The sequence below is a fragment of the Amphibalanus amphitrite genome, unplaced genomic scaffold (genome assembly GCF_019059575.1).
Source record: "Amphibalanus amphitrite isolate SeventyFive unplaced genomic scaffold, NRLGWU_Aamphi_draft 001979F_arrow, whole genome shotgun sequence".
Classification (NCBI taxonomy): domain Eukaryota; kingdom Metazoa; phylum Arthropoda; class Thecostraca; order Balanomorpha; family Balanidae; genus Amphibalanus; species Amphibalanus amphitrite.
This window is the reverse complement of record NW_024883472.1, coordinates 35,858-62,937: the sequence shown is the minus strand read 5'-3', so window position 1 is coordinate 62,937 and position 27,080 is coordinate 35,858. Positions and strand designations below refer to the sequence as shown.

General features: G+C 48.0%; 1 protein-coding gene and 2 non-coding genes across 3 annotated transcripts in view; 2 read left to right on the top strand and 1 right to left on the bottom strand.

The window, feature by feature from the left end:
- The first annotated feature begins 3,376 nt into the window (after nt 1-3,376).
- On the top strand, nt 3,377-3,449 carry Trnam-cau. Its single transcript has one exon. It is a non-coding gene; the product is annotated as a tRNA-Met (tRNA).
- Nucleotides 3,450-4,443: 994 nt separating this feature from the next.
- Nucleotides 4,444-27,080, top strand: part of LOC122375991 (cyclin-dependent kinase 14-like) — a 37,226-nt gene continuing 14,589 nt past the window's right edge. The window contains exons 1-2 of the mRNA XM_043355618.1: nt 4,444-4,782; nt 10,075-10,161. Of these exons, the coding sequence (XP_043211553.1) occupies nt 4,716-4,782; nt 10,075-10,161 (154 nt within the window). The 5' untranslated portion in view covers nt 4,444-4,715. The remainder of the gene's footprint in view (nt 4,783-10,074; nt 10,162-27,080) is intronic.
- Trnac-gca lies at nt 15,858-15,929 on the bottom strand. Its single transcript has one exon. It is a non-coding gene; the product is annotated as a tRNA-Cys (tRNA).

Genomic DNA, 27,080 nt, shown 5'->3' with positions numbered 1-27,080 from the left:
GCGTAGTGAGCAGACATATGAAACAACTGTTTCTGATTTAAGGTCAATGCCTACCTACTAAGAGAGCTGATTAAAATATGAATATAATAAAACCACCGTGCACTGACTGAGATCGAGCTCATCCATAACTGAACGCGACGCAAACGACACGAATACCCGGTCGTTGCAGCAATGCCACTGTGCAGCACCGACACTGCATACATACTGTATGTACCCGGAAGTAGGATCGCGTGACGGTCTGTATCTAATCCCGAGGAGTGAGAGGGTACTCTCAGGTGGGGGGGGGGGGGGGTGTATGTCGGGGGATCGATCGCCAGTGGACACAGACCGGGGTCGCGAGTCGTGGGCGTGGCTAATGTAAGTCGTCTGCACGGTTACCACGCTAATTAGGATTACTTGTGATCGCTAGGGAGCTTGGGATGAAGTAGTGGAGTTTGGATGCTAGAATAGAGGTACTGATGATTACTGGTTAATTGTGTTCATGTTTTATCAGTATGGAGAAGGTAATCGAGATACTATGTTTTATTGTAATGCCAGTGATATGTCTTTCTAACTGAAATGCATAAACCATTTAATCAGCATGAAACACGTCATCGTTCATCAAAACCTATCACAGAATATTAGGCATTCTGACTTGAGTGTTCAGTGTTCATGTTCTGAATCAAGGCAAGCAAACAACTATACACAATAATGCATTGTGCATCAACTGTCAACTTCCGGTGAGCAGAGCCTCTCCCTACCGATTCTCTACTTCATGTTGTCCTGATATCTGCCTCCCCCTCCTCTCCATCCCCTTACGCCCCCATTCACCCCCCCCCCCCCCAGATCCAGCCACTCCCACACCATTTATCGTGCGCCGTGCGACAGGCTCGCCACGACCACTCATGCGCGAGTCACGCGTGACAGTGGGGCATGGGCGTCCTGCCAGCCCGCGCGGCAAAGCGGGGCTCTTTCAGTCACCCAGGGACGGAGGTAGGAGGCGTGATCGTGATAACGTGCTGAGATTGCGGAGAGGGGAGAGAAGGAAGAGGAGGAGAGGGAGAGGAGGGATGGATGGAAGACGGTGTGCGTTGCGTATGATGAAATGTAGGACCGATGAGACGATGAGATTGACGGTCTTGACTTTTGTCGAATATCTGATATGTTAATTCATGCTGAAACGGGGGTCAGCGGTCAAAATAAACCGTCATAACTGATGCACAATATTACTCGGGACGGAGTTCCGAAAAGTATCCGTCTGCTTCGTGGATAAAGTCGGTGCACATAAAAGCAAAGCATGATGTATAAATAAGAAATACCTGTTGCTTCTTGACTCAAGTAATGTGTCGCCAGGTCTCGATCCTCAAAACCTCTGTTTGTTTGTTTGTTTGTTTGTTTTTTGTTCGAGTAACTTCACTAAATTCGATATCGAGGGCTCGAGGGCTAAGAAGCTCTTCACGAGGACAGACAAAAACAAACGCAATTTCTGCTGCAGCTTACATTTGCGATTCCTAAGAAATGACTCAGATGTCTGCTTGTTAACTCATAGCATGTGATTTCCCCGGCATTTGTCATATAGATGGAATCTTCAGCATACTGCTGTCAGCTCTAAAAAGAATTGTACATACCTATTCGCTGGCTGATGTTTGTCAATTCAAGTCTTGAATCAGATCGCTCTTCACGGCCCTCCTCCCACAACACAGTGTAACCGGATCGGTTCGCGGACGATCGCTATTTGCGATGGGTTGTGTTGAATTTAACACCAAAGACGCCTCGTAGGTCAAGTGACAGTGCTGGGGCCTGACGAGCGGTTACTGGTTAGGACGAGCACACCAGATGCGAACCATCAAAGAAACTTGAGAGGGGATGAGTAATCTGAGTGTGATGGACGCTGGGAGATGCGCGCCGCGGGAGAGAGGGCTCGGGTGTTAGTTCTGTCACGTGTCTCAATTGGCCCGCGACGCCTCGAAACTCTCCATTCGTGTGGTCGGAATGGAGGTCAGCGGTGGTGCTGCACTGCATCTCCTGGGCGTCACATTCGGTCGTCTCCTGCACTTTGGCGCCCACTGCGACGAGCTGCGTAAAGAAGGTGCGCCCCCATACCGCCCACCTCCGGCATGACTGGTAGGAGCTGGGGCCTGACTGACCGGCAACTGAGAGCTGTCGCGAAAGGCTATGTTCGGGGCGATGTGGAGTACTCGGCGGGTGCATGGCTGCCTGCGGCGTCAGAGAACCATCCCGTGCTAGTCGACCGGGCGCCTGCCGCCAGGGTGGTGACGGGCTGCCTGGTGTCGACGCCGTCGCACGCTCTAATGGCGGAGGCGGGGCTCGCAGCCAAACACCTGTGCCGCGACATCATAGCGGCACACCAGCTAGCTACTGGCGGCCTCTCTGCCTGTAGAAGACCCGCTCAGAACGGCCTGGCGGAGACGTAACCGCCAAGACGTCCGGCGACAACCTCCGGCTGGTGGACAGAAGCCAAGGGGTGCCCGCTCGCCTGTCGCCGAAGGGTGAGCCTCTCATCATCGAGGAGCGGCTCCACTTCACCGGCCCACCATGGCAGGACGGCGGAGAGGTGTCCTTCCACCCCCCCCCCCCCCCCCAGAGTTGAGAGGGGCGACTTAGGAGTGTCTGGCGTTACTAGCGGCGGACGCCTCCTGGATCTGATCGGACGGCTCCGCCGAAGAGCGTGAGTACCGCGGCGGAGGGGGAGCCCTGATTGTGACCCCCCGAGGTTCAAGTGTCGCAGTCGGCCGCCTCTACTCAAGTACACGACGAGAGGTCTTTGTACTCGGGGCCGCGCTGGAAGACCTGATCTCAGTGCCAAACCGGGACATGACGCCCCCGGTCACCATCTGCTTAGAGTTTAAGGTGGCACTGGCCGTCCTGAAGAACGGCTCTGCGGTGCAAGTGATGCCAGTGGCAGCCGACATCTGGAACATCCTGCAAGGTATCAGCGCTCCTAGCCAGCCCATCCAGCTGCAATGGGTACCGGCGCATTGCGGGCTTTCACTGAATGAGTTCGATGAATTGAGGGCCGATGAGCTCGCCAAGGAGGCCAGTGTTCTTCAAGACGACACCCCGATCGACATCGTCACGGGAGAGTGGCTGTCCGCTCCGCTTCTACGCATTGGAAGGAGGCCTGGCCGGACGGGCGGCCCAAGGCCATCTGGGTTCCCGTCTCCCGGGCCTGGCGCGGTGGCGCATACGACGCCCGGCCGTATGCGACCAGTGCAGCTCCGTGGAGTGTCCGGTCGGGCCGCACTCTGCCAAGTGTGCCGAAAAGATGCGGACACTCAACGGACCGTCCTGCTGCGCTGCCCGGCGCGCTGGCGGGGCGACGCTTCTATTTATAATATACCGTTTGTTGGAATGCGTCCACCGCGAGGGTGCTCAGGCCTCGATGGCGCAGTAGGCAGCGCGTGAGTCTCATAATCTCAAGGTCGTGAGTTCGATCCTCACTCGGGGCAGAGTTTTGTTTGACGGCACAGAATCTCGTATCTTCCTCAGACTTCAGAGCCGCTTGACTATGTGCTACGTGTACTCAACTTTATTCTCATAATGAATACGCAAGCAAACAAATGGAACTATGAGATCAGCCTTATTCCTATTATGATCCACTTAACGGCCCAGCAGGGCGCGGGTTAAGATGCGTGGCAGCATATTGGGCGTGCGAGCCACCGTCCCAAAGTAACGTGAATTGTCAACAGCAATGCAAAGAAGTCTGTTATTGCTCAGATTTTGCTTTTTAAGGAATTAACAAGTGATACGGTACGTTAAGAAGGCAAATGTATTCTTGAAATGGATTGTTTCGAGGCAACTAACCGGAATCATTCAGTCTTTTCTCAGCTATGTTTGACTTATTTTCTGTACCATCGACACAGACCACCGCAGCAGCCGCACCGATGCTGCACTGAAACTTTCCGCCCCGAAAACATGGGATAGCTCACCCCGATCGTGTGCAATAAGACCACGCGCTTGTAACTTCCCACTGCCCAGCCGGCCGCCCGGCAGATGCCGTGGCGCGCGGTGCCGATAAGGCGCTGCCGCCCGTGCGCGGCGTCGAATTCTCGCCCTTATTGACACCGGCCGGTCGGCGGGCGTAACATGGTCCTCTTTAAGCCGTTTGAGGAGCCCCTAACAGTTAATACTTTTCAGAAAAATGGGCATCATTGGACTCAGAAAAGAATACAGCACCACATGAGCCATGAGCCCGTATACTTTTCCAAAATTCGGTTTTTTTGAACAACCCTAATCTACATGAACCGCACAGTAATCTGAAACCGCGTTTCCAGTTTCAACCAAAAGCAAACTGAAAACTGAGAACGGGCGCTCCAGAAAGCGTCGGCAGATATATAGCCGCAGGCTACGCTGGGTCGTCGGTGCTGGTTCTCGGTGTCGCCGCCAGGGCGCTGTGTCCACGACCGCTGTCGTCCGTTGGAGCAGCTCAGTGCGTGTCGGGCACGGCGGGGGTACGCTGTACGCGGGTCTGTGCTGCCACTGAACACCTCGGTATGGTGGGCTGAACAGGATACAACATCAGGGAATATCGAAGTAGTGCAAGAGCTATAGTGACTAGTGCACAATGCTAAAAAACAACACACTATCCAAGCATACATCAAGATGGTTAGATGATGTTTGCATTGTGATATAAAGAGCAGAAATTTCAGTAGCTTAGATTCAGGTCCAGTCGGAAAGTCTGAGCCAGGTGCAAACTGTGATGCCACTGTAGCAGAATGAGTGTCTGCTGCCGAATGGACGCCATGAAACTGGATTTTCCGACTTCTGGACAGTTCGGAGAGGGTAAGGAACGGAAATAGTTTACGCTTGGAAACTTGGTCGTATTACGCGATAGGCGTTATCACAAGTGTATTCGCGGCCATTGGGGTGACGTAAGAAAAGAAGAAAACAACTGGCCCCAAGAACTTTAAATTATCAGTTAGCATGCACCTTTTCCTTGATGTATAGATAATTTACCATTAATTGTTAGAGAAAATTGCATTTAAAATCTTCCATTTATGCTTTTTTCATCGTTTGCACAATATGTTCTTTTACTAAGCTAGAAACACTAATTTGAAATAGTTCCCGCATCATCGTCAAGAACAATAGGGAAGGCTTGAAGTTAATACAATGATCTAAACGGTTTTGTAATCTATGTGAAGACACTTCTAAAATTGCCTGTAGAAATATTGAAGACAAAAGTTCAACTTTTTCACAAGAATGATGTCTATAAACCTGTTCAACGTGTGACAACTCAGCCGGTATTTCGTCGCCTACAGCCCAGCTTTCCCTAGTGACCGATAGAGGCGCTGCTATCGATGTCCGCCCGTGCCGCCTAACGGTAGTCTTGAAGTTTAACCTGGTCTTAGTCTCTATGTAGGGTAGACCGGGGCAAGTCGCCCCGCCGAGGTAAAACGCCTCACCGATGTTTCTCGGAAGTGGCAGGGTTCTGGGGAAACATCATCTCTTCTATAAAACATGCACTATATGATCATTATATGAGCAGACTGGAAAGAAATTGTGATGACTCTTTCGGGAGATATAATTAAAAATGTGTTTTTTGAGTGATTTTTATGTTTTGTTGTCAGATTATGAATCATGGCGTTCTTTTATGGTCCACATTAGGTTAACGACTTTTATGTATTTTGAACAACTATTGTCTAACGCTTATCATGCCGGGTTGGTTCGTGTTAAATTATGTCTTACTGGAGTGCAAGGCGTTGTTCTCTGACCGAACTACGTGATGGGGTAAAACGCCCCAGTAGGTCGCGGGGCAAAAAGCCCCTGGGGCGTTTTACCTCTTGTGTTGTTGGGGCTACCCACTTTCTAATGTTCGGTAGCTGGCGAACAGTAAGTTTCTATGCCTTTATGTGTATTTTTCTCAGCAAATGGATGGCAAAGGAAGTATTTTGTTAACATTTGCATTGCAATAATTTATTATTTGGTCTTCTGAGGTAGGTGAAAAACCTGCTCATACAACAGTGTCATATGCTGAGCACCTGACAGGATGGAATGTGCTAACTTCAGTGCCGTGCCTCCAGAGGTCTAACGGACCTCTCACATAAGATTTAGCCAACTACCATGTTAAATCTTTAACCCTATTCCTGGCGGGGGGGGGGCCTCAGGAGCCCCCCCCTGAGGTTTTTTGGTTATTTCTCCCAAACGCGTTGAGCTAGGAAGCTGAAATTTTCTGACTTTTCCTAAAAGGCTTCTACGCAACATGTCTGAAAATTTTGAGTTGATCTGACCTCAGGTCAGGTCACCAGAGGCGGTTTGGTGACCCTACCTCAAAAAAGTTTGCAATCACGCCAGAGCTAGAGTTTTTGACCGATCAATTTCTTCTCTTCAGGCTTTAGTTAGGGTACCAGTATGTGCAATTTGTATATCTCGGAATTTTGATATCGGTGACCTAAGGTCAGGTCAGTTTCGCGACCTCCCCATTATAAGTCAATGGGGGAAAAATCAACTCCCTGTTTTTACCACTAAAACGGGTTGGAATGGCCCCATATACCATACATGACTTCATATACGATCAACCTTCACTACCTTGAGGTCTGTTTTGCTGTTGGGCAGCTGTGAGGTCATGTGACGTCATCAAAGGTCACCAAAGGTTTTTGGCCAATAACTCCGTACAGGAACAAGATACAGACGCGTGGATGGTCTCATTGTGTTCAGCTCGTCAAGACGCATCGAATGATATACATGATGACCTCGAGGTCACGTGACCTGAGGTCAACCTTTGACCTTGACCTTTCGAGGTCAACATATATATCATTCGATGCGGATTGACGAGAGGATCACGATGATGCCCTTAGTTTGTTCCTATCTTGACTAATTCGAAAGTTATTCGAGAAAAACTCTCTCCATATCTAGCGCCGCCATTTTGACTTTTTCGACCCCTGTGACGTCATCTTTGACCTGACCTGAAAATGACCTTAGTAAAAATTGTAGATCTTGACCGTGCGTATCCGATGCCGTTTACCGTTTGTCGCTATCTTGCTTCGTTCTCGAGATCTCAGGGGGGGGCCGAATCGGCCCCCCCCCCCCCCCCGCCAGTTTCTTGTCCCGGCGGAGCCCGCCAGGAATAGGGTTAATCTAAGGTATGGGGCTACTTGCCCCAGGCCGTGGGGCGTTTTGCCCTGGGGTTGGGGCAAAATGCCCCATTTGCAGTTGCTTCACAAATCACTTCCTAGCTTGGAGTCCGATCAGAAGTGAATCAATTTGAGGGGTGCACTTTAAAGTAAAATGTCCAAAGAACGCATTGAGCACAAATTTGGCCTTTCAGGTGATGTGGGACAAAATTTATGTAGCAAAATAAATTATCTGGGGCGTCTTGCCCCAGGCTACCCTAATGTTAGCATTGTTTGTGTTTACTTGCATGTGTTTCCTCGTGTAAAAGAGGTGAAATTTTGATTATGCAAAATGTGTTGGTGAAATTTCGTCAGGTTTACGGATTTTCAAGTCTACGTCGACTTTGACGACCAAGGTTGTCAGCTCTTCTTTGATATTGTACCTAATAACATCTAGTCGTTGCTCTGCAATTGTTTCATGTTATGTGAAGCTTCTGCTGGATAATGGACTGATCGAGTTAGTCGAAGGTTAGAGTGTGCCCTCATATTGCTGGCGTTATGATCAAAAGTAGCCAGTTGATTTTAGCCAGATTTTCCAAGTTAAAAGTGAAAATTAAGTAATTTATTTTTCATAGTTAAACTCGAGAACACTGCTAACTCTAAGCGTGAAACTTTAACCCTCGCCGGACCTATTGGTTTTCTACATACGCGCCGGCCGAGGGGGGGGGGCGGGTACGACCCCCCCCCCCTCGCCGTTTCGCCCCTGGCGGAGCTAGCGCGTCGCGGAAAAAACGAGCGTGTGCGCCGTTACGAGACGCAGAGATTGGTACCAGATTTTAAGGTCCTAGGTCAACCGGTGACCTCTGAGGTCAGGTCAAGTGCCCAAGGGTACGGTTCAGTTTTTGGTGAATAACTTCACAAAAAACGGCCGCAGAGCCGCGATTTTGGCAGCATCGTGTTCGCCTCGCTCAGGCGCGTCGAATGATATACTTTTTGTCCGGGTCAGGTCAACATGGGGTGTTGACCTCAGGTCAAGGTCAGGTCAGCACCCCCAGGTCACGAAGTTGGTCGAAAGAGGTCATGTCGCATATCATTCGATTCGGCAGGTCTTCCTGAGTCCATTGGTGGCTTTTTCGACTCGCTAGCTCAATTTGATCAAGAGTTATTGACGAAAAACTAATATGACCTTGATGACGTCATAAATGACGTCACGCAAGGTCAACATTGCAAAAGTGACGCATCTAACCTTGCAAGGAGTGCATCAAATCACGATTCTGTGTGCTTGAGATAGTTGGAGATCGTTCCCGGCGCCAGAAAAGCAGTTTGAATTTTTCCCCATTGACTTATAATGGTGAGGTCACGAAAATGACCTGACCTCATATGACCTTTAGGAAAAATCCGAGATATACAAGTTGTGAGACTCATAATGGATACTAGATCCTGCAAGTTTCATTTCCCTGTGACATCTCCTCTGGCAGTGAGGGCGTTGCGAAGTTGCGACATCTGAAGACCGTGCAGAGGTTCACTTATGACGTCATAGGTCAGTGACCTGACCTTACCCAAAAATGCGGTTGGTGTCAAAAGATCCGGCTTGGATCAAAGGTCAGGTATGCCAAGTTTCAGCTCTCTATCGCCAGCGTGTTCAGAGCTATCGCGAAAAAACCCTATGGGGGGGGCGGCACCCGCCCCCCCCCCCCTCGGGCGGCGAGGGTTAACTCAACAATCGTTCATACTTCTATTGCCCTCTTTTTGATGTCGATGGGCTTTTTATTTCCGAATAAAATTGCACAACAACAAGCACACATAACACTCCAAAAGTGCCTCCCGTATTAACCCTCGCCAGGCGAGGGCCTTTTCCATGACACGGACGGCGAGGTGGGGGGTTGGTGCGACCCCCCTCGCGATTGGCTCCTATGGCACTTAGAAACGCCAAATTTACAGGGTAGGTGGGTACATAGGAGATCTCGCTCCTGTGAAAGTTTGGTGACTCTAAGTCAATATTTAGGGGGGTTTAGGGTATGAGTGCAAAAATTTTGCTAAAACATGTCAAAGGTTTTTCGCTTATAACTTTTTACCTAGTAAATATAGAGCAAAAATAAAAGCACCAGTGAACTCAAAACGTCCGTGCGCATCGAATGATATAACTTGTTACCAATTTAAGTGAACTCTGGAATTCAGTTGCCGCTAAGCTAGTCCAATTTTCCCCTGACCTTGTACTGGTTGTTGTGACTTGGTGACCTGACCTGAAAAGACTGGGACTTCAAATTTTCAGGAAAGGTGCGAAAATGCTGCTTCAGAGGGTATGCCAAATTTGGCGGCGCTACGCGCCGCCGCTTTTACGTTATTTGCGAAAAACCTTAGGGGGGGTTGCATCAACCCCCCTCGCCGGGCGAGGGTTAACCGTCTCCGTGGCCCATGTAACCCAGCCGCTATTCTAAATCACCAACAACTAACCTGCACCGGCACCGCTGCAGCACCGCCATATAGACACCACCATCGCCATCATCTCACCACTGGCGTCCACCACTGCAGTAATAACTGTCATAACCAGCAGCTGCCGTCGTACCTCGCCGGCTGCAGCACCTGACCCCAGCCGGTTCGATACCTGACCCCAGCTGTCCACCAGATCAGGCCAGACATTGACCATTGGAGGCGCTCCATCGCCACACCTCTCGCCATTTCTCCCAGCCGCCGCCGGCCCCGCTATCCCAAAACGGCGCACCGACCGCGGCCGATAGTCGACCTCCCCCCCCCCCTGCCCCCCCTCTGAACGCTCTCGATCTGCATATTCGAGCCGAGCGATCGGGAGGGTAGCCGTAAACTCGCGTCGAATTGGTGGCCGAATAGCGCTGAGGCCTCCGACGGCCCCGACGATATGGTGACTGTTGGAAACTTGGAGTGTGAGCTGCGGTGACGGACATCTATTCGTCGGAGCGTCTGCGTCAAGTTGTGTGGGGTTGACGATGGAGCCGTCGCCATTTGCATGTGAGTAGGCAGATGAGTCAGAGATTGTTTCTGCCCGCAGGCATGGTGATGCGACAGAAGCCAGAGGTGCGGCTGGGCCGGGTCCAGAGACTCAAACGAAGAATCAGCTCCAGTTTCAGGCGACTCGGTAAGTGATATGATACGATGCATTACTTTTTAGGTGCTACGATACGATAAGTGATGGGTAAGTGATAGAGATGCCACTTTTGAGCCCGCGAACCCGCTTTCTGCGGGTTTTCAAAACCCGCAGGGTTTTTGGCGGGTTCGAGAAGCAAAACTTGTCGTATGGCGGGTATTTGGCGGTCAGACTTAAAGGAAATAGTTCACTTTTTAACATGGGATTTGAACTGGAATAGCAGTTCCGTAGCTTGGGCTGAGACGAGCATAAATCAGGAGCTTTTGCAGCCCAACGATCACCCTAGGCAAAGATATTCTATTTCTCGTCCCGAAAAAGGTGTCTTGCGGTGAGGATGTGTACCTTGCATATATTTCCATCCAGTATGAAAAGAGCATGGGTCCCGAAAATTCTTCAGAAACTAGAGAAATTATCTACGAGAACTCTAGAGAAATTCTCGTACTGATCAATTAGGACATTCAGGGGAACATTATCAGATCGAGCAGCTCGTCCCGCCCGAACAAGTCGGGTTCAGAGAGAAGCGCGGGGTCGAGGACGTCATCGCCCGACTCACACAACAAGTCCAGGACGGGTGGCAGAAGAAGCCGTGTCCACCCTCCAAGAAGCAGGTTCCGGATGGCGAGGCGGCCCAGAAGTATGTGCTGGTAGCCTTTGACTTCGCTCGCGCGTACGACAAGGTGGACCACCGTCTCCTGAGAGCCCGCCTCGCAGAACTGGGGATCCCGGCCTGCGCCAACACCTGGGTGTGGCACTTTCTGCGAGATCGGAGAGCCTGTGTGGAGCTGAACGGCACGAGGAGCGAGGAACGGGTGTACCGAGCGGGACTGCCCCAGGGCAGTGTCCTCTCTCCGACCTTGTTTTTGTTGTGGTCGGCCCCACTCGCGTCAGCCCTCAGGCGTCTCCCAGGAACTACACCGTTCATGTTCGCGGACGACACCTCGGCCCTGTGCTCGGGCAACACCATCGCCGTGGCTCGGGAGCGGGCGCAGCTGGCGGCCACCTCGCTCGTCAGGTGGGCCCGCCGCAACAAGATGGAGGTCGCGGGCGAGAAGACCCAGCTCCTCGTCCTCTCCCAGAACCCCCGAGACGCCGCCGATTGCCACATCCGCGTGGCGGGCCAGCTGGTGGAAGGGGGAGCCGAGCTGAAGTTACTGGGAGTGACTCTCGACAGGACGCTGGGCTTCGGCGCACACTGTAGGAGCCTCCGCCGGCGCGTCCGACCCCGCACCGCCCAACTACGACGCCTCACCGGCCGCAGCTGGGGACTCAAGGAGCAGCAGTTGCGCGCCGTGGCCAATGGCTACGTGCGCGGCGCGCTGGAACATGCGGCTGCTGCCTGGCTGCCGGCAACGTCAAAAACCAACGTGGAACTACTGGACCGGGAGATGCGCGCCGCGGCCCGAGTGGTCACGGGCTGTATCCGCTCGGCGCCCCATCACGGCGTCATGGCTGAAGCCGGGATCCTCCCCGTATCGGCCAGGCGCCCTGCGCTGGCGGCGCGCATGATGGCGAAGGCCGCCGCCCTGCCGCCGGAGGACCCCCTGCATCAGCTCGCCATGGATGACCCACCGCGGCGGCTCAAGCTGATCACCGGCTGGCGGGAGGTGGGCCGAGAAGTCCTGCGGGAGCTGCGGGTAGAGCTGCCAGTCGAGCCCCTGCTACCGAAGAGGCCACCGCCGTGGACACCGAGCGGACCCATCACGTTCAACGTGGGGATCGGCGCTCTTCCCGCAGGGGCCGCCAACTCGACCAAGAGGGAGGCGGCGCTGCAGCATCTCGCGTCCCTGACACAGTGCGCCATCTGGGCATGGACCGATGGCTCAGCGAGCGGTGGAGTGCTCCGAGGAGGGGCTGGCGCCCTGGTCATCGGAGCGGACGACAGCCGCACCGAGCTTCGGATCCCGGCGGGCACCCTCTGCTCCAGTTTTAGAGCAGAGATGGTAGCCCTGCAGAAGACCCTGGAGCACATCATCGAGAACGAGAGTGGCACGGATCCGGTCATCATCTGCACGGACTCCATGTCGGCCGTGGCCGCCCTGAGGGAGGGCCCGTCGGCCCAGCGGTCTGCCCGAGGAGCGACGGTGTGGCAGCTGTTGCGGGAGGCGACAGCTGGGGACCGACCGGTCACCCTACAGTGGGTACCATCCCACTGCGGGATCCCGGGCAACGAGGCCGCCGACACACTGGCGAACGAAGCTGCGGCTCTGGCGCAGGAGGACGTCCCGCTCGACGTGGAGACCATCTACCGAGCAGCGGTCCGTACCGCAAGAGACCGCGCCGCCAGGGAGAGGCCGTCCTACCCGGACCCGGAACACAAGGCCGCGACCGGCTGGTACCGTGAGCTGATGGGCACAGGGTACCCACCGCCAATCTCCAACATGGACAGGACGAGCGCAATCGACGTCCACCAGATCCGAACTGGGCGATGGAGCGGCTCCGCCCAGTTCCTCCACGAGATAGGGAGGAACCCGTCCGTGGACTGCCCACGCCCCACAGTGCCGCAGTCTCGGCTGTATCGCGGCCCGCTGCAGGCTCTGTGGAGAGGAAGCCGACACACCGAGACACATCCTCCTGACATGTCCGGGGATGATGGGGGTCCGCCTCCGGACCCAGGCCATCGGCAACATACTGCCGACCCCAGAGGAGGTTCGGCGCAGCGATGCAGTGGCGGCCCTGGTGGCCGCCTTCAGGGCCCTCCAGAGCCACTAGGCTACACCGCGGCTTCGCCGCGGCTGCGGGGACCGACAACAACAACAACAAGCAGATCGCCCAAATGCCGGTGGCTGCGATAATTTCTCTGTTTCTGAAGAATTGTCGGGACCCATGCTCTTTTCATACTGGATCGCGTGTGCCTTACAGAAACTGAAAAGTTCTTCCTATATCAAAATATAGAAAAAAAATCTTTTGTTATGAAAAGGTTTTATTTTCTTTGCTGATTATTTTGAACATAAAAAATCATAAATCGTTGCAAAAAAAAAAATAATTTCGTGAAAGTGAACTATTTCCTTTAAGAACCTTTAATTTTTTTTAGATGCAAAACACAATGCCAAGTGCATTTGCTCAGGTTAACAATACAATATTGATCAAAACAACTTTTAAAACAGAACCAACTATAAAAAATATATATCATGGAAGCACATTTCAAATGCAAAACTGAAAACAACCAGCAATAGCATCCACAGTCTAGCAATGACCAAACCAGGGTACAAGCAATAAACTACAAAGCATAAATAAATGCTAATGAAAGCATCCCATAAAACATAAAAGAACCTGAAAGCAAACTTATAGGAAGCTGAACTGAAGTCCATGTGCAGTGTGCACTAGATATACATTATGGAAGAACCCAGAATCAGAGCAAATGCCACATGTTACTTTATTTGCGTCTGGTCGACATAAAAAAGAGCTATCAGCTAAACAAAATTTGATGCAAATTTATTGATTACCTATCCTATTCTATGTTCTGTCCCACCCTATATTACGAAAATAGCACATCAATTACCCTTACTGTTACAAAAAATCAAAATATTGACTGGCATGCGGCCCAAACATAACGCAATACAATACTGGCGCACTTCCGACATTCTGACAAGGATTGGCATTTGACTGCGTCAATTTTGGTCTCTGAGGCGAAGGAAAGCTGTCATTGATGATGCAATAATAATTTTACAATCAATTTTTCTGTCTTGGTTTTTGAATGCCTCAAAATAGCAGTTATACATGTTACAAAACCACGTAGCTGGTCGCATTTATTTCTTTTGTCTTTTTACGTCCTTATTATTTGTATGCCGAGACAGGACCAGGCGGAGAGCATTACCAAGACCATCTATAAAATTATTACATTTAATTTAGTATTTACTGTCTCTTTATTTCTTAACCGGTGATTAACCTCTGAATTGTAAAACTTAAGCTGTTGTGTAAAATAATTTTATCAAAATGGCACATGAATATGCATTATACAACGGTGTTTTCGCAATAATAAGTTCGCACTAACTACGGCTGCAATAATTTAGTCGCTGTAACATTCCTTGCAATCAGCTGTTGGAGACGCTTCTGACGCATGTTTTCAGAAATGCGTGGTTCATTGGACGACGGTGAAAACAGGGCGCCTGGGGCGATTTGATCAAGGTTCGTGAAATTTACACGTGACGTTTAGCATCGTAGAAGGCCCACGGAGGGGGAGAAGTTCCAAATGTCACGTGACTAATATGCCCTCCGGCGCCCTGTTTTCACCGGCGTCCGGTTCATTGGTGGTTAGTTGGTTTTAGCTGGGATTTTGCAGGATTTGTTTTGTGTAGATCGACTGGATGCTCATTATTCACCGTGTCACTATTTATTTTTAACTGGAAATCGCATATCTTTTTATATCAACATTCATTTTTATAGCAATATCATTCCAGAAGCCTAACATTGAGAGGGAGCCAGAGTGAAATTTTGATCCTCAGCCAATGCTGAAGGGTAAGGTGAGAGAAAGATTTTACTGGACTCTTTTCAGAAAGGAATTTCAAATGTATTGATGCATTATTCATTTTCCACTATCCAGTGTGCACTTCCTGAGGACTTAGCATAGCAATTTCAAGTCCTTACTATTTGATTGGCTGTCTTTTTCCGCACAGCAATGAAGCAAGTAAGGTTTATATAGCTCTAGCATTGACCCAGCTGGATTTTTTTCTTGCAAAAGCAGGTTTTTGAAATTGCGGTTTTTTTGCGGGTTCGGCTCAGCCAAAATCAGCTTGCGGGTAGTTGTGGTTGGGCGAGGGGTAGCTGCGGGGCGGGGCGGGTAATGAAATTGCAAATTTGTGGCATCTCTAGTAAGTGATATGATGTGATATACATGACTCTAGCAGAAAAGTTTGAGGGATAAGATAAAAATGACTACATAGGTAATTGACAGCTCGGTTATAATAGCACGATAAACACAATATGACTTAGGCATTAATGATTGAATCAGCTATGCAACATCCCAAGTGAACTCAGCTGATAATCCCCCAATACTGAGCTGATTATTGGATTTCACGACTGAGGTAAGCTTTGTTCGAAATCAGGCGCCATTTTGGGTTGTTAGACTCGGTTCTTCCACAAAACCATTAGCGACTAATCCTTGTTGGAAGCTGCTCGTCGTGCCTGCGGTTGTCTGGCTAATTCCGTTAGAGACTGATCGACAAGAGGTCTGGGAGAGCTGGCTATTTCTGCAGAGCTAGCCGGGCGTCTGAGCGCAGAGACATTTCCCCAGGTGATGTATAGGGAGAGCGAGCCGGCAGCCGTAAAGGCATGGGAATGGGTGGCAATAGGAGGTCACTGGGGAGTCGGGGACCCCAGTTCGGAGAATGGTACACCATTTGGCGCAGCTGGGGTGATGGAAAACTTGGAGAAAAGAAAAGAAAACATGGCGTGGTTTATAATTGGAACCTTATATGACGTCTTATTTCTATGAACATGTCATGTGTAGTCAGCGAATTTTTGGGTCACTGATCATTCCAACAAGGAACGATAACAAGAAATCCGTAACCAGTATTCAATAGACCTATTTACCCAAACTGTTCGTCTACCCAAACTGAGTCAGACTGTCAACTTCGATTCCTATTAGCCTTGTTCATAGCAAAACACGCTAATTCGTGCAGTACCCTATTAGCCAACCATTCCTCTGTGTGTGCGTTTGTGTGTGTGTGGGGGGGGGGGGTTGGCTAAAGAGGGGGCACCCGGATTTGAACCGGGGACCTCTCGATCTGCAGTCGAATGCTCTACCACTGAGCTATACCCCCTGCAAATTCGACCCGAATGTCAAATGGTTTCTGTAAATGCACTCTGTCAGATACGCCCGATAGCTGTATTACGTCATAGCACCTGTGACACCAGTCGATAAGTGTCACCTGTGCTAAAGGTCACCGCAGGATCAGTGTAGACGGACTCGACAGGGCTGGCAGATTAAATGTCACATTGCTTGGTACAGAGATAGAGCTGTATATGTAGTTGCTGCTTGCTAGCAACAGACACATAAAACTTGAAAGCTAAACGTAGGATTACATGTGTCAGCATTTTAGGTGGCTAGCAGCGGCCAGCGGGCCTACATTTGAAGGAAACCTCACGCAATATGAGTGGTTAGTATTTTGCACACCCTTCTAGCTGTCTGTCGTTAACTGAAATATAAAGTATATTTCATAATTTATAAATAAAAAATATATTTCAACGGTGTTTATGAATGCCTAGCCATGTAGCCCATTCTACGTTAGGCTGATTTTGTGTCCAGTCTAGCTGCATATTATCTGCGACCTAACCTACCCTACTTTCAGAGTTATTCCAATAGGCATGCGAAACAGATCATGAGTCAGGAGTAGAGTATGAGCTGCACATTTTACCGCGTTTTCTTCCATCTATATCTGACCAAAAGGCTTCAGATATAGGTCCGAGCTCTCTCGGACCCTTCCACATACCGTGTTTGGAATCATTACACGGGAGGCTCGCCGCGGCCCTCTCACTCCGTGGTAGGGTATACACTGTAAAAAAATCTTACAAGCCCCTTGTAGGAAAACCGCTGGCGCAAAAATGAGCATGCAGCGACGTGTAAAAATCGCCTCATATTTAGCTAGTAAGAGGGTACAAGCTTATTTCGTTAGTAAATGACAAGCCCACGCCTCATAAACCGAGCACCCCCGTGTCAGGCCCTCGTTTCGTTATTCGGTACCTCGTTTGAAAACAAGGGCAAAACCAGCAGATCGCACACAGAAAAATATTAACACCGTTAGCGGTGTAATTGCACAGTACATATCTGAGCACTTGAGGAAAGTTAATTTAGTCCCTTCCCCGCTTAAATTACTCGCGCTTCTAAATGAACACCAGGAAGAAGGTAATAGAACACTGTTAGGAGGGTTGGGTGTTTTGCTACATGTAGTAAAACACCCAACCCTCCTAACAGTGTTCTATTACCTTCTTCCTGGTGTTCATTTAGAAGCGCGAGTAATTTAAGCGGGGAAGGGACTAAATTAACTTTCCTCAAGTGCTCAGATATGTACTGTGTAATTACACCGTTAACGGTGTCAATATTTTTCTGTGTGCGGTACGCCGATTAGGCTCCTGAGCAGGACTCGCCTGGTAACCCAACCAGCTAGCGCCTGCTATTGCTGCCCAGTAGTAATACTAGCTCAATTGCGTCACCCCCCCCCCTCCTTCTCCCCAGCCGCCCCTCCGACTGGTGGACGACCCGGCCAACGACAGCCACGACAGCGTGCCAGCCACGTTACAAAAAAAAAATCATACACAAAAATAACGTTTATTACTTATTAGCATACGATACAAAATATCTAAATATATAGGTACATATTACAATATCATAGTGGAGTGGTGCAAAAGCTGACTCGAGTCACCACCAATAACATTCACAAAATAATACGGTTGCATGAGACACGATCGGGCACTTCCACGGGCTCTGACGCAACGGCACTTACAACAGGCGAGTGAGCAAGTTGATCCTGCCATGTCAGGTACATTGTGCACTGTGCAGTCCATCAAATATTTGCCATACTTTGCAGATTCAAGCAAGTATTTTTTCTGGGCGAGGCTTACCAACAGAAATATCGCTGGCTTCCGGTATACCTTCATGCCTCAGTCTCCCACAACTTTAAGCAACTCTGCAAACAGAAAAGAAAATTAACTGCTGATTTTAAAATATCAGTGAGGATGGCTTTATTACCTACATCAACTGACTTTTGTATAAGATAAATCAATGTGAGGCAATATGTGTAGCTTACACATTTGGAAAAAAGGCTAGACAGCAACTGAAAGAAAGTCCGTCTTCCAATAGTCGGAATTCAAACGAAACAGTGGCCCACAACGGTCAAGGGGTGAATTCTATGACGAACCATGTGTTCAGAATATTACAAAATAAATAAAATATCCCCCATTGCTACGTAAATATCATACAATATAGCGTACCTGCGAAATATCCCAGTCCGAGGACTTCACAACGCACCGTGCCACAACTAGTGGTGTCAATCGGAACTTGAATCTTCGGAATTCCGATTTTGTCCAATGTCCAATTCGGAATTCGGTTGGACAATGGCCGCAGGCTTTGGACAACTTTGGACAATCGCTTGCTACACCTCAACATTTTTAAAAAGTAGTCGTGTTTAACATTGATTGGCTATTAGAAGCTCAGCTTTCGATATGATTAACAGTGTTGAGTGTAAACTATTGCGTAGGTGTCGGACATCTTTGGACAAATGGCTGGCTTGGACATTTTTGGACGGACAATCGACGTAAGCATTGGACATTGGACGGACTTTGGACATACGTTTTCTGAAATTGACACCACTAGTCGTGACGCAATGCATTCTTCTTGTGACCTGCAAGTTTTGAACCAGTTAGAGCTGCCGTTTACCCTGCAGGCGTGGCAACGCACGAAGGGGTGCAATCGGCTTGCACGTGCATAGCTCATGCACCACAGAGTTTAGCTCAACCAAATGTACACTATTTTGGAGGCCTTGCTTAGGACTATCATTGAGCTTGTAGCGGTACATGAAAAGCAAATGAAATAACAGTGTTGAGTGTAAAACTATTGCGTAGGTGTCGGACATCTTTGGACAAATGGCTGGCTTGGACATTTTTGGACGGACAATCGACGTAAGCATTGGACATTGGACGGACTTTGGACATACGTTTTCTGAAATTGACACCACTAGCCACAACACAACCGCACCAACCGCCGGCAGCCGCAGAACTGAACAATGGCGGCCGGAAATGACGGCCCCGCGCCGGAAGTGAAGGACGCGTTTTAGAAGCAGTCTCAGACTCGTCGCTGCTCACCGTAGCAGGCATTTATGAGGCACTACCGAATCAAAGTCGTTTCGCCTCATTTGGCAACACGAAAACCCTACCAGGATGAGTCCGATGATGAGTTTCCGACTAGGTGGCGTGCATGTGCAGGATTATATTTAAAGCACGTGCAGGGCGGTGCCTCATTAGCCGACATAATAATAATATGACACGATAATGAAACACGCATGTAACTAGCATGCAACAAGCTTCTGGCGGATTTAATAGGGTTGGGACCTATCTGCATGCTCTGTATGTTTTGGTAAAATAAAAAGCTCAGAATTTTTAATGATTTAATTTAAAATCACTTTGTTGAAAAAATGCCTAGTTAGTTCAGAAATTAATTATTTGTGGCTGAAAACAACTTGCTTCTGATTGGTCGGGCTAATCATGACGTCACATGTAGGTATATAACTGTCTGTATATTTGGCGCAGTTGAGACATACATTTTCTATGTATTTTCCTATGGTAAATCGGAGTGATTGGTCGTGTTTTTAGTGTCTCTTTATTTTGCGCTGGTATTGCGTGGCTAAGAAGTTTTATCAAGAATGGCATATACTAAAATGTTCCTTTAATAATGGAGGTTCAATATCTGTGAGTTTTATTGGCAAGCGAAAACTGATTTCGCTGTTATTTTATCTGGAAATTACTCATTTTTTAGGTCAATATTCAAAATATTTTACGGGAACAAGTTGGCACTTTTCTTGATTTTTGCACTCAAATCGCGTGCGATTCAACTGTATTGGAACTTGCAAAGAAGCTTGGTGATTAATTAACTGTGTTGTTATGGCACTGTTTGCAAAGCATGGATAATGAAACTCTGCCAAAGACTTAGCTACATAGCAATGCCTCAAGTAATACGCAGGAGGGACAGAATTCAGAGTCCGATCGAGAAGAATCGGTGCAAATGCTACGAAGACCAGGCAGCTCTGATACAATAGCTAGTCGTCGATCACTACTCTCACTCCATTAGACCAGCTGATTCCTGACAGCACCGACTCGGATGCAAAGATGGAGCTCATCTTCCAAGCCAGAAACCAGTTCTTTGATGGAAGATATGATGCTGCCTCTGTCTCTGCTTTGTTGGCCACTTTGGACGGGGCGGAGCTCCGCTCCTTGCGTGAGCGGTTATTCGCCTGTCATCCAGAATTGTTCCTTCGTTTGCTGGCCGTGCCCTGATTAGGTGCAATACGGGGAGCTGTAATCAGGGAAGTAACTTTCCATATGAAAGGGGTGCAGGTGCACCCCCGTCCCCCATCCACTAGAAGTGCACCCCCATAGGCTAAGCGGCGCCCCACACGCCGCCCCACACGATTAGCTCTAGAGCAGATGGCGAGGGTGATTTCTCGGCTACATTCCATCTCGGCGTCGTGATGCTTGTGGGCTTGGAAAGCGTCCAGTCGTATGTAGGGTAGTGTAGGGGTAGGGTTGAGTTCAATAAGGTCCTTACATTTGAAAGGTTTGAACAACCCGCAATCAGCACAACATACCACAAGTTAAGTAAAAAACTACCAAACTCCGCCCAACTAATATTAATAAACATTACAGCCAAACTAATGGCCTAAATAAAAATATATCTCAAATCCTAACAGTTATCGCGGGTGATGGCGCCATGAGTTGCTATTATCCAAAACAGATGCAAATAAACATGTTTGTATGTCCTATGTATGTTTGTTTTAAAAGCGTTTCAGCGGCGCTGGGAACTGCAGTCTTAGATCTGGGTATGTTTGGCATCTGCAACTCTTCATATACACATTAACCCTATTTCGGACGGGGAGACCTTTCAGGATTTTCTTGTACAATTGCCAAACGCCGCGAGACATTCAGCTCATATTTGGTGACTTTTCCTAAATGCTCATTGCGCACATCTCAGCAAAAAAAAAAAAATGCCGGGTCAGGTCAGGTCAGGTAACCAGAGCGGGTTTGTTGGCCCCACCTCAGAAAAGTTTGCAAACACGTCAGAGCTTGAGTTTTTCACGAAGTTATTTCCTCTCATCAAGTCTTCAAAACAGTACCTGCAGTATGTGTCGTTTGTATATCTCAGAATTTTTGATCTGTGACCTGAGGTTAGGTCAGAGTCGTGACCTTTACATTGCAAGCCTATGGAAAAGTATTGAAATGCGACCTGCACCTCGAGTAAACGAGTCAAAACCACCCAATTCTTTAAGAATTATGACAAATTATCTTATCTGTAATGATCCAGGTGCCATTTACTGACAGGGACACCGGAGAGTGTTATCTGAGCCGAGATCATGTGAGGTGATATCTACCATACATCAATGCTTACAATACTTACAATATTGACAATGCTTTTGCTTACAACACTTACAATACTTACGATGAGACCAGCAAGCACTCTGCCGTTACAGTTCTAACTTCTGTTTCGAAAAACGACGTTACACACATTCGCTGCCAGCATAACATGTATTGTTTGACAGTAACAAAATACAATTGACATCTGAACCCCAAACGGACCACCATCCACTCACATTTTATAACCCTGACCGGTCAGGGGGCGAATGGAGGTCATTTCCTGGGCATTACACTCAGCCCTTGCACAAAATATCTCACCTCACAGTGATCATTACAACAATAGCACCGACTTGATAGTGGATTTCAAAGTACTTGCATCAGCTCTTCCTGCTATTGCAGACGATCATCTCCTCAGGGTAATGTTGTTCGGGACATGAACGAAGATCGTTTTCGGAGTTTCATAAGTGCTACTGCAACAGCCTGGCACAAAACAGGACTTGTACGCTCTTCTCTGCACTTTGCCCTTCAGTATAGTTTCAGTTTCAGTTTCAGTTTCAGTTTCAGTTTATTCAACGACATCCTCAACACAACCGAGGCTTTTCAGACGTCACGTATATATCACAAAAGAATTGTTTAGAATCCATCTTACGCTTCTTTCACAGTCTCCCTTGCCACCGTAGGGCGTAGATAGATTGCTGTTGCTGGTAAGTTAACCCGCGCCCTGGTGGGGTCTGTTTATAACGCGACCTGGTGGGGGGGGCTATTTTTTGCCCCCCCCCTCGTATCTCCGAAACTACTGGACGGATCCGCGAAATTCAAACGGCGTTCGAAAGGCCTGTCAAATTTGTCGGGGGAAACCAAATTTCATTGACCTCGGGGTCACCGATGACGTCACAGGTCAGGTCAAAGATGAAATGTTTCACCGTTCATGGGTCATCTAGGGAATGCGCTATAACACCGAAGAAAACGCATTTTGTCGGGAATCAGCGATATGGCGTCAGTTGCCTAGTACATATGTTGTTATAAGAGGTCACTGACATTACCAGGTCAGGTCACAGGTCAGGTCACCAAGGGTCACAGGTTCACATGAACCTAACTTTAGGTACTAAGGTTGTGCGATGCATGTTTTATGGCCAATTTTTCATTTCCAACTCAATGGTGTTGGTTATAAGACTATCAGGTACGGCTTAGGTCACTTTCTGGTGAAGGTCAGGTCAAGGTCAGGTCAAAAAAGGTCAAATTTTAAAGTTGATGGTTTTGCATAAAATGGGTATTGATTCGATGCAGCTCGTCACGGGGAGTCTAATGGTGGTCTTTGTTTTGCGCTACGAGGTCTAGAATGGCTAAAAATTGAGTTTGAAAATTTGACGTCATCAATTTTGAACCGTTTTTTCGCTATAACTTCGCCAAAAAAAGAGGTATCAATCTCAAATTTGGTATGTGGATAGAAGGCGGTAAGGACTATCACATATATTCCGGTTTTTGCGAAATTCAAAAAACTTTTTGGATTTTTCGGCTATTATATTCAAAAAATCTATTTTTTATTTTGGGGGGTCAAAATCCAAAAATTTCAAAAATCCGAGATAGCAGTTTTGTAGCCCTGTCAATTCTACAGCTTTTATGTCTTTATCGTTTTTCTGTATTTGCAAAGCTATAGGCCTGACAGCTCTTCCCGCGAAACCCTTTTTTGGGTCGAAAACGGCAGAACATGACGTCACTCTGACGTCATTTTCGGCCAACCTATCATAGCCTTTGGAAAAAATTTTTGGTCACAATGTGTAAAATTGATGTCCGGGAGGATACTGAAAGTTTGGTGACGATCGGCGCAGCGGTTCTGGAGATATATCGAAAAGTCTGGAGGGGGGGCAAAAAATAGCCCCCCCCCCCACCAGGGCGCGGGTTAAGGCACGGTAGATAGAAATTACCTCGGTTCTCAACGCCTTAAGTTATTTTCATAAAAAAAGAACAAATAAATGATCAATAAGATGACAGGAATGTAAACATTTTAATCGTAAAGTAGTCCAAATATTGGAATGAGCTTTTGCTTTTCAGCATCCTCCGATTCATCATCTTTATCATTTGAAAATTCGAGGTACATAAAATGTTTATCACGCGCTCATGTTAAGTGGGAATATAGTACACGGCAGACACATCAATTTTTGACACTGAACATTTCATCCGTAGATGTTTTAGCATAATTTAAAGTTAAAAACAGCGCGAATGGCAGAGTGAAGCAAACAACATCTTTCACCCATTGATATAACATGTAATCTGTGGTGCGCCAGATGCGCCATTATTTGTCAACCGCAGAAGGTGACATGTGACGTAACAGCATCAAGAGCATCTTTTTTCAAGAACTTTTCAAAACAAGTTTCCTATCTTTCTTCCCCCATTTCTCTCAGCTTATTGATTTTATGAGGCAATGGTATGCACCATAAATTCTGTGAAAATAGTTTGATCATTTTCATGCATTCTTAAAAAATCGAGTTCCCAACCCCATTATGAGACTATGCGTAGTTTTCCGACACAGCGCGAAATCTGTTGATAAGCAGGAAGGGGTGTTAGGGAAGCATTTAAGTTATTAGGTTACCGTTTGTAACCAATTGTTTCACGAGGCCACTCTTTAACTAACAACTCTCAGGCTGATAATGTCCCTATATATAACAGCAAGGTACAATGGACGACCGTGTAACCCACTCCTTGTCATAGAATTGGCTCGTGACATTTTTTTACAGTGATAGTATCATGTGTTGCTCACTCCTCGGGTCCTGGTCGAAATCCGACGCAGCCGCCTGACAAAAGTGGTTCTCTAGTTACTAATTAAACAGTAATGCAAACTTGCACCGACTTATTGTCGCTGATGCCAGGCCTGCATTGATAAATTTCCCCTTTTCTGCAACTCGTTTTTCATCATTTTTCTCCGTAGGCGATTAATTCCGTTAGCTCATGAAGTATGAACACATTGTATGAAAGAAACTATTTAAGTTTAGTAAATGAAATTCCAAAATTGTTATCGTATAAGTATGCGGTCGCAAAAGGCCGGATTACTTTTGCTAACTGTTTTATCGGTTACGTGATAATCCACGGCTTATGACGATGTTTTCGGCTTATGACGATGTTTGATGTTTTCCGTTGACGGAGTGCTCTGGTTTACCGCGCACCTTATGATGCATACCCGCTTATCATCCGATATATCAACCGTTCAGTCTCGGTCTGACGGCTTCTTCCGACAGCGGAATGAATGCCTTGAAAGCGAGCCAAGACGAGCTAGTACGCTCATCGACCGGCCTTCCGATAGTGGCCGCGCCAATATGACCCGACGAGACGGTAGCCGGCAGATAAAGGCTCGCAGCGCAGAATGTCGTACTCGTAAACCTTACGCCATGGCATGGGTCAATGTGATTCTTTTCTTCTCTGCAAACTGCGTTGGTCTTATCTTAGATTGGCGACGTCATGAGATATGGTAGCTCTGAAAGGATGTAAATGAAATGTTAATGTAAATAAAGATGAACTCCAGCTGTAATGATCTAAGTTTTACGTGAGAAACTTAAATCCAGCGGTGAGAACACTTCTGAAATTGAAATGAAAATGTCATTCACTTTTGGCCTCTGCTCGCTTTTACAACTTCCGAAATCCCTCGCCTTGTAAGAATACAAAGTAGCCAAGTCACACCGTGAGCTGGATGTTTTTCTCTCAGAGCACAATCCCACCGAGGGCGGCACCCTGGTCTGCGACCTGGCCAGACTGCTAGGAGTCTGGGTCGATTGGACCGCCTCGATCACCGACGACAAACAACTCGGTAGCTGCGTCCGAGCGGCCGACCGCCGCGCCGGCGACGGTCGCCAGCGAGCGCGGCGCCGCTGGTCCGCTCCGTACTCGGTCGTTACTTGCGCGCCTGGCGTTTGACCTAACGGGGTCTGACGGGTCTGGTGGAGGGAGGGGAGGGGAGGGAAGGCGGTCTGCCAGTCGGACGCTGGACGCTGGACGGGTGGAAGAGATGTGGACGAGAAGTGATAAACTCAAAGCCGGAGAAGAAACAAGATTTGTTTTGGGATTTGAACAGGAAAAATAATAGCTGTCATCAAAGAAGCATTTGAAAAAGAAATAATTTCTCAAATTTCTGGGTACTTCAGCAAAGTGTTATTTTGGTAGCAGCCTGATGCAAGTGCTTGTATGTGTTCAATACAGCTACATCGACTACGCAATGCCAGAAATCATGACTGTTGAGGGGACCAGACTGTAACGGTCATTGGGCACGGCTGTCTGGATCCAACACTGCATGCAATTAATTCAGAGGATTGGCAGATAGCCCTGAGTAGATAACCGCAGCTCAGCGGGCACATTGGCGGAGATTGGCTGCCATTATCAGCCGATAATTGGCTGATTTCGGTGATATATTATATGCTGGCTGGACGACCAGCTCGCCTCATGAAATCAATCCCAAATTCTGTTATCGGAGGCTGCTGTAGCCTGGGGGACATTATTTCTCAACTGGCCGGCCACCTTCTAAATAGTTATCACAATTTTTTCAAAAGTACCAGATCAAAACGCCACTGCATTGAAGCAGCAGTGAGCACTATCTTCAACTAGCACGTAAAATTACCCAACAGGAATACATGCCATGAATTTCAGTGTTTCACTGTATCTGAACTAAAGTAACCAGAAGATACCAGATGCATGCATGCCATTCAGTCCACTAATAGACCATGGGTGTGGGAACCAGAGAGCTAGCGACCAACTGAACACACCAATGAGCATTTCAGACAGAAGAGGTAAGGAAAAAGAGAAAAAGAAAGAGACAAGAAAAGGAAACGGAAAGAAATGGTAGAGGGAAGTGAAATAGAGAGAGAGAGAGAGAGAGAGAGAGAGAGAGAGAGAGAGAGAGAGAGAGAGAGAGAGAGAGAGAGAGAGAGAGAGAGCGAGAGAGAGTGAGCAAGAGAAAAAGATGACAGCCAGAGAGAGGGAGAGAGAGAGAAAGATAGAGAGAGAAAGAGAAAGAGAGAGAGAGAGAGAGAAAAAAGGAGAGAAAGAAAAGGCGAGAAAGAGAGAGAGAGAGAGAGAGAGAAGAGAGAGGTCAGAAAGGGTCAGGTGCGTCTGGCCAGTTGGCCTATAACCCGGTTCCCTTGGGGAGAGTCAGACGGTGGAAAGAGCACAAGAGCCCGCCTGGAATAGTGCTCCGGATACGAATTGGATGGTGCACGGAGCTCCGTTGAACGCCCACGTGTCGCTGATGAGATCTAAAACTTTCATAGGACGCCTAACTGACATAGCAGTTGGAGTGTGAATTGATGTGAATTAGATGTGAATACGAGGCTTCATAGCACTTACCGGATCATAGGTTCTGTATCCAACACACAGGGTTCCTTATAAAAAATCCATATCTCTGGAAATAAGCGGAAATTTAAGCAGATACAGTAAAATACGATGTGTCTGCCTTACTAAGGGTGGTAACTCCTTGCCTTTTGAGAGTCATAGGAAGGAAATCCGCAAACTCAACGCAGCACTTGTTAGGTTCGTTTTATAAAGAAAAATTTCTTGTTGGTGCGGTTTCATATTGGTCGATTCCAAAAATAAAATAGGTTTGCAAACTCTTACAAGTGTACTTGGACATATACTCACGGATGTTCATGCGTCGTGAACATTGCTAAATTAGGCCAGTAAAACTATGCAATGCAAGAAGTGGCAATTTGTAAGGAAAGGAGCGCTGAAATTCGACTGCTATAACTATGCTAACTATTCTAACTATCTAACTATGGAATAACTATGCTCTCGGTGACAGGCATAGTTATTCATTTTTTTTAAATCAGGATTTGAACGACATTCGCCACAAATAACGAAATATAACATTTGGA